Source organism: Protomyctophum parallelum (genome assembly GCF_964188405.1).
Source record: "Protomyctophum parallelum genome assembly, chromosome: 13".
Taxonomy (NCBI): Eukaryota; Metazoa; Chordata; class Actinopteri; order Myctophiformes; family Myctophidae; genus Protomyctophum; species Protomyctophum parallelum.
In genome coordinates this window covers 28,246,998-28,252,897 of record NC_139708.1, presented here as the reverse complement: position 1 = coordinate 28,252,897, position 5,900 = coordinate 28,246,998, and the positions used below count along the sequence as shown (strand labels likewise).

Below are 5,900 nucleotides of genomic sequence, written 5' to 3'. Positions count from 1 at the left end.
TTATCGTTGGAGTCTCCAAAATCTCCATTTTTTTTATATTTCATATTAACCTCAATGTGTCATCATGGCATCAGGGATCTCCATATATGGGCAAGAAAGGGACAAGGACTGAAAGAGAGATATCCATATATGGTCATAGTAGTCAGAGTGACATATAGGATTTAGGGCCACGTAGCGGCCCAAACTCACCGTTGGCCATTTTGGTTGTTCAAAAGAGTGAGTGAGAGAGAAAGAGAGAGAGGGAGGAGAGGGGGGGGGGGAGATGATGCGTAGTGGGATGTGCAGGCCTAGGTTGCTGTACCTGTAGTTAGCCATATTTTACTCTTTTTAAAAACATTTTAAAATAGTTCAACTATCTGCCCTTGTAATTCGACACGTTGTGAGCTTGTCTATGACCTGACGAAGATGTGACCGATACATCGAAACATTGTCGCCTTTTTACTTCTTTCTTGTAGAACAGCTATTTTAACTACTTTAATGTGTTTTTTTTAAATAGTAAATATGACAAACAAGTTCCGCACAACATAGGGTCCCTATATGTGAGGCCGGTGTAGCGGCCCAAACCTCTAGTCTACTATAAGTTCAGAAGGAAACCCAAACATCAGTATGCATGTACAGTATTACAGAGTTCCACACAGCACTTATCAGCACCATGACCTCAGCACTGTGACATCAGTCATCTCAATATTTGGGCATAAAACCGAGGTAGACACACTGGCTAGAAAGACAAGACAGAACTCTCTGCCAGCATCTACATTCATAACGCGCGCCAAATAACAACGGCTCACACAGGACAGAAGTTCCTGCTTCACACATCATCAATAACGGCTCTCCCAATACACTACATTGTTATTTTGCTCTACAACGCCATTCACCTTGCAATGTAATGAGCATCATGGGGGCCCACGGGTCAACTATAGGCCCCCTGACGTATGATGAAGCTGTCAAGAGAGTCAAATATGTGGAGCTGAAGAGGCTGAAGGATGCCTTCAAGCGAACCTGTGGCCTTTCCGAGTACATGAGCCAGGAGCTGTTCTACAATGAAGTGTTGGGAGCTGGAGTTCCAGCAAATGTCGCAGAGGTGATTTACACATCATTTGTAGGCTCAAACAAAGGCCTGCGTGTCGACAATCTGATCATTGGTCTGGTGCTGCTGACCAAGGGGCGAGAGGATGAAAAGGCCCGATATCTCTTCAGTCTGTTTACCAGCGAACCAGGCGGCTATACAACCAGGGATGTCATGGAAAAGGTTCTCAAGGATGTGGATGGGGACATCCCGCCGTCATTCAGGAAGTTCTTCTCTGCGAGGGAGAAGGTGAACTATGAGCGGTTCAGAAACTGGCTCCTGCAAAACAAGGAAGCCTTCACCTTTTCCAGATGGCTGCTGTCAGGAGGTTCATTTGCCACTCTGACGGCTGACAACAACACACCCACAATCTACCAGACCCTCGCCGGTGTCACACACTTGAAGGAGTCAGATATAAGTGTCTTGGAAAAGCACTACTGGCAACTGAAAGCCCAGTCAAGGACTGGTCACTTTGACTTGGAAACCTTCATTCCACTGGTCTCTCCACCCATCCACGCCTCAATGGCTGAAGGTTTGTTTAATGCCTTTGATGACAATCAGGACAATCACATTGATCTGAAAGAGGTCGCTTGTGGTCTGTATGCTTGCTGCAGGGGGACCATCGCTGAAAGGCAGACATTTTGTTTCAAAGTGTTTGATGTGGACAGAGACGGGGCTCTGTCTCGAGAAGAGCTCTGCAAGATGGCTGTGGCACTACTGGAGGTATGGAAAGACAATCGCACAGATGCTCTGCCTGAATCACACAGCAGTGTGTTGGACATAATTGAAGGCATTCTGAAGATGTATGACACCACCAAGTTGGGTTACCTGACCCTTGAGGACTATCAGATCTGGAGTGTAAATAGCCCTCTGGCCAATGAGTTCCTCAACCTACTCTTTAAAGTTTGCCATATAGCCCTGGGGTTGAGGCCTGCAACCCCTGAGGAGGAGGGCCAGATAATCAGGGGCTGGTTGGAGAGAGAGAACAGGCATGGGTTCCAGCTAGGTCAGGAATGGTTCCTTATCTCTATGCCCTGGTGGCAACAGTGGAAGGAGTTTGTCAAATATGAGAACAAAGGCATTGTGGTGGAGCCGCCATCCATTGTGAGTGACCTCAACCTGGGCGGCCCCTCTGACACCATGTCCAGTTCTTCTGGGACAACAGAGACTGCTCCGAGCCTCCACAAAGCCCTCTCAGCCACGGGGAGCTCGTGTTTCTCTGAGGCCAACAGCTACCTGCCATCCCATCTCGTAGCACAGAGACCTGGAGCCATCGACAACCAGCCTCTGGTGAAGGCTATGGCCGCCAGCACTATAACCAAGGAGGGTGGGAGGCTGGAGCCAGGTCAAGACTTTATGAAGGTCCCAAAACCTTTGTGGAAGGCACTGCATGACTGGTACGGTGCCAACCTTAGCCTGCCACGAACTGTGATTCAGCAGAGTAAGACAGGCCAAATGCATCTGGAGCTCTTCCCACGCTACCTGCTGTTCCTGATGCAGCAGCCAGCCATGCAATACCCAGAGTCCCCTTACCTGAGTCGGGTAGGGACTAAACGGGTAATCTTTTCAGGCAGTTTCAGCTGCACGGCCACAATTAAGGACATCCATCTCTCCCTGTCCCAGAAACTCGGCATCACTGAGGAAGACATGAGACTGTGGCTGTACAAGAGCGAGTGTATCAACACCCTCCTGGAGGATGAAGACCACACACTGGAGAATCTGAGGATCACGGATGAACAGTCTTTATTTATTGAGAAGAGAAACAACGATATGAGCTGGCCAGAAGAGCTGTCCTTCATTGGCTATAGCGGTCAGATGTATAGACACAAAGCCCACACAGAGAAAGGAGCCACCGGCCTCAGTAACCTCGGTAACACCTGCTTTATGAACTCGAGTATCCAGTGTTTGAGCAACACTAAGCCTCTCACTGACTATTTCACCTCAGGGAGACACTTGTATGAGCTCAACAGAACCAATCCCAATGGGATGCGAGGTCACATGGCCAAGTGTTACGGTGACCTGGTGATGGAGTTGTGGAGTGGGACACAAAAAAGTGTAGCTCCATTCAAACTTAAGCAGATGATAGCAAAGTATGAACCACGGTTCAGCGGTTTCCAGGAGCATGATTCCCAGGAGCTACTGGCCTTCCTCCTGGACGGTCTGCATGAAGACTTGAACCGTGGCCATGACAAACCATACATAGAGCTGAAGGACAGCGATGGCAGACCTGACAGCTCCGTTGCCTCCGAGGCTTGGGAGAACCACCTGCATAGGAACCGTTCTATGGTGGTGGACCTGTTCCATGGACAGCTCAGGTCTCAGGTGAAGTGTAAAACGTGTGGTCACATCAGTGCCCGATTTGACCCCTTCAGTGTCCTGTCCCTGCCCCTGCCCATGGACAGATACATGCACCTGGAGATCATTGTCATTAAGCTAGATGGCTCTACCCCGGTAAGATACGGCTTGAGGTTGAACATGGATGAGAAGTACAATGGTCTGAAGAAACAGCTGAGTGAACTCTGCTGCCTGGATCCAGATCGGATCCTGCTGGCTGAGGTTGACAACTCCCGTATCAAGAGAAATCCACAGGACAACTATAAAGTGGCACTCAGCTTTCTCTGTGCATTCGAGATCCCTGTGACTGGCTCACCTACAGTGTTAAACATCAGCCCAATATGCAACAACATGCCAGCTAATGGTGACATTGGCACCAAACCTGTCCTCAGCCCCAATGATGTGCCCAGCACTGTGGAATCCTGTAGCATGCCTCTGGCTAATGGCATACCCGATGGACACATCACACTGGTCCTGGAGAGAGCTTACATTATTGCCATGCACAGGAAAATTACGCAGGCGGAACTTTACTTCCTGTCATCACAGAAGAATCGGCTTGGTCTCTTCGGAATGCCGCTGATTGTCCCCTGCACCATGCACACCAGTAAGAAAGACCTATATGATGCTGTATGGATCCAGGTGTCTAGACTAGTTAGCCCTCTTCCACCACAGGAGGCCGGTAACCACACCCCGGACTGTGCTGATAGTAAGGGCTTCCAGTACCCCTTCACGCTACGAGTGGTAGGCAAGGACGGCATCTCATGTGCCTGGTGTCCCTGGTACAAGTTCTGTCGAGGCTGTGCTATAGAGTGCACTGAGGACAGAGCCATCTCGTGTGCCCGGTGTCGCTTGTACAAGTTCTGTCAGGGCTGTGCTAAAGAGTGCACTGAGGACTCCTATATCGCTGTGGACTGGGACCCCACTGCACTGCTCCTCCGCTACCAGACCTCTCAGGAGAGGACGGTGGAGAAACACTGCAGTGTGCAGGAGTCTCGTCAGGCACACGCCAAGCCCATGAGCCTGGACAGCTGTCTGAAGTCGTTCACCAGTGAGGAGGAACTGGGTGAGGATGAGCTTTACTGCTGCTCCAAATGCAAGACCCATCGATTGGCCACCAAGAAGCTGGACCTCTGGAGGCTCCCTCCCATCCTGATAGTCCACCTGAAGCGCTTCCAATTCGTCAATGGTGGCTGGATAAAATCACAGAAGATTGTCAAGTTTCCCCGTGGGAGTTTCGACCCCACCGCCTTCTTGGCTCCCAGGGATCTGGAACAATACAATCTCCACTCACGCAGTGGGGGGGAGGAGCTACCGACTGTCATGGAAGACGACATGTCATCCATCTCCACCCTGACTGACCTCAACAACATCCCCAAACCCTCGCCACCCTCAAGTACAAAGTTGTCTCCTTTGCGTAGTCTGAACAGCAGCCCTTCAAGCAGCTCTCCCAAAAATGGAACAGGAGGCTGCTTTTGGAAGCTGAACAGCAGACACCACCTCTCCAACAGCAAGGAGAAACTGGACAGCAGTGCCAAGGAGGGGGCCACTAACCCAGAGTACGAACCTAGAGAAGGCACAACAAAGGCATACGGGAATGCAGCAGGGGTATTGAGGCTGCCTTCCGAGTCCTTGATGGTATCCAGTAGCCACTGTGATGTGATCCTAACTAATGGAGACAGCATGGAAAGCTGTCAGAGCAACGGGCAGACCTCAGACTGCACCACAGAGAGCAGCATGGATCCTGACAACTCGTCACCGCAGCACAGGGACAACGGATTTCAGGAGGCCATGTACAATCTCTATGCAATCTCTTGTCATTCAGGAGTCATGGGAGGAGGTCACTATGTGACCTACGCAAAGAACCCCAATGACAAATGGTACTATTACAATGACAGCAGCTGCAAGGAGGTGCACTCTGAGGAGATTGACACCGACTCTGCCTATATCCTCTTCTACCAGCAGCAGGGGGTTGACTACTCACAGTTCCTGCCAAAGACTGATGGTAGGAAGATAGACACCAGTAGCATGGATGACTTCGAGTCTTCCAAATTCTTAAAATCCAGGAAGATGGCCGACACCAGTAGCATGGATGAAGGCTTTGAGCCTATAAAATTCTTCAAATCTTTCTGTACCCTCCAGTAATCACACTTGTCTTCCACCAGACAACGCTGAAAAGGCGCTGGTCCTGGGTCAGACTTGTCCCTACTTCTTAGGCTGGCTGTTGGCATATGCCATACTATGCCAAAAACACTTTACGTGTAGGCCTATTTCTCCACAGCTAATCTTGCAAAACGCTGCCAGATTTATTGTGCTCACTTCCAGTAGTAAATTCTTCATTCCCCATTTTCAATAATATTTTATATTTTTTGAAAGATTTTACTTTGATTTTATAACAGAAGTGATATGGGGCTTGGATCGGGCTGAAACCTTGAACAAATTTGGAGACATACAGAAAGTTTTTTTTGATAAAAAATCAAACAAATGTGCTAAGAGAACAATA

The 5,900-nt window shown here is 49.3% G+C and overlaps 1 protein-coding gene across 1 annotated transcript; it reads left to right on the top strand.

The window, feature by feature from the left end:
• Positions 1-895: 895 nt before the first annotated feature.
• LOC310868587 (ubiquitin carboxyl-terminal hydrolase 32-like) lies at positions 896-5,542 on the top strand (the record flags this gene model as incomplete). The annotated part of the gene is made up of 1 exon (XM_083779042.1): positions 896-5,542. The coding sequence occupies one exon, from the start codon at positions 896-898 to the stop codon at positions 5,540-5,542; it is 4,647 nt and encodes a 1,548-aa protein (XP_083635168.1).
• Between the last annotated feature and the right edge of the window lie 358 nt (positions 5,543-5,900).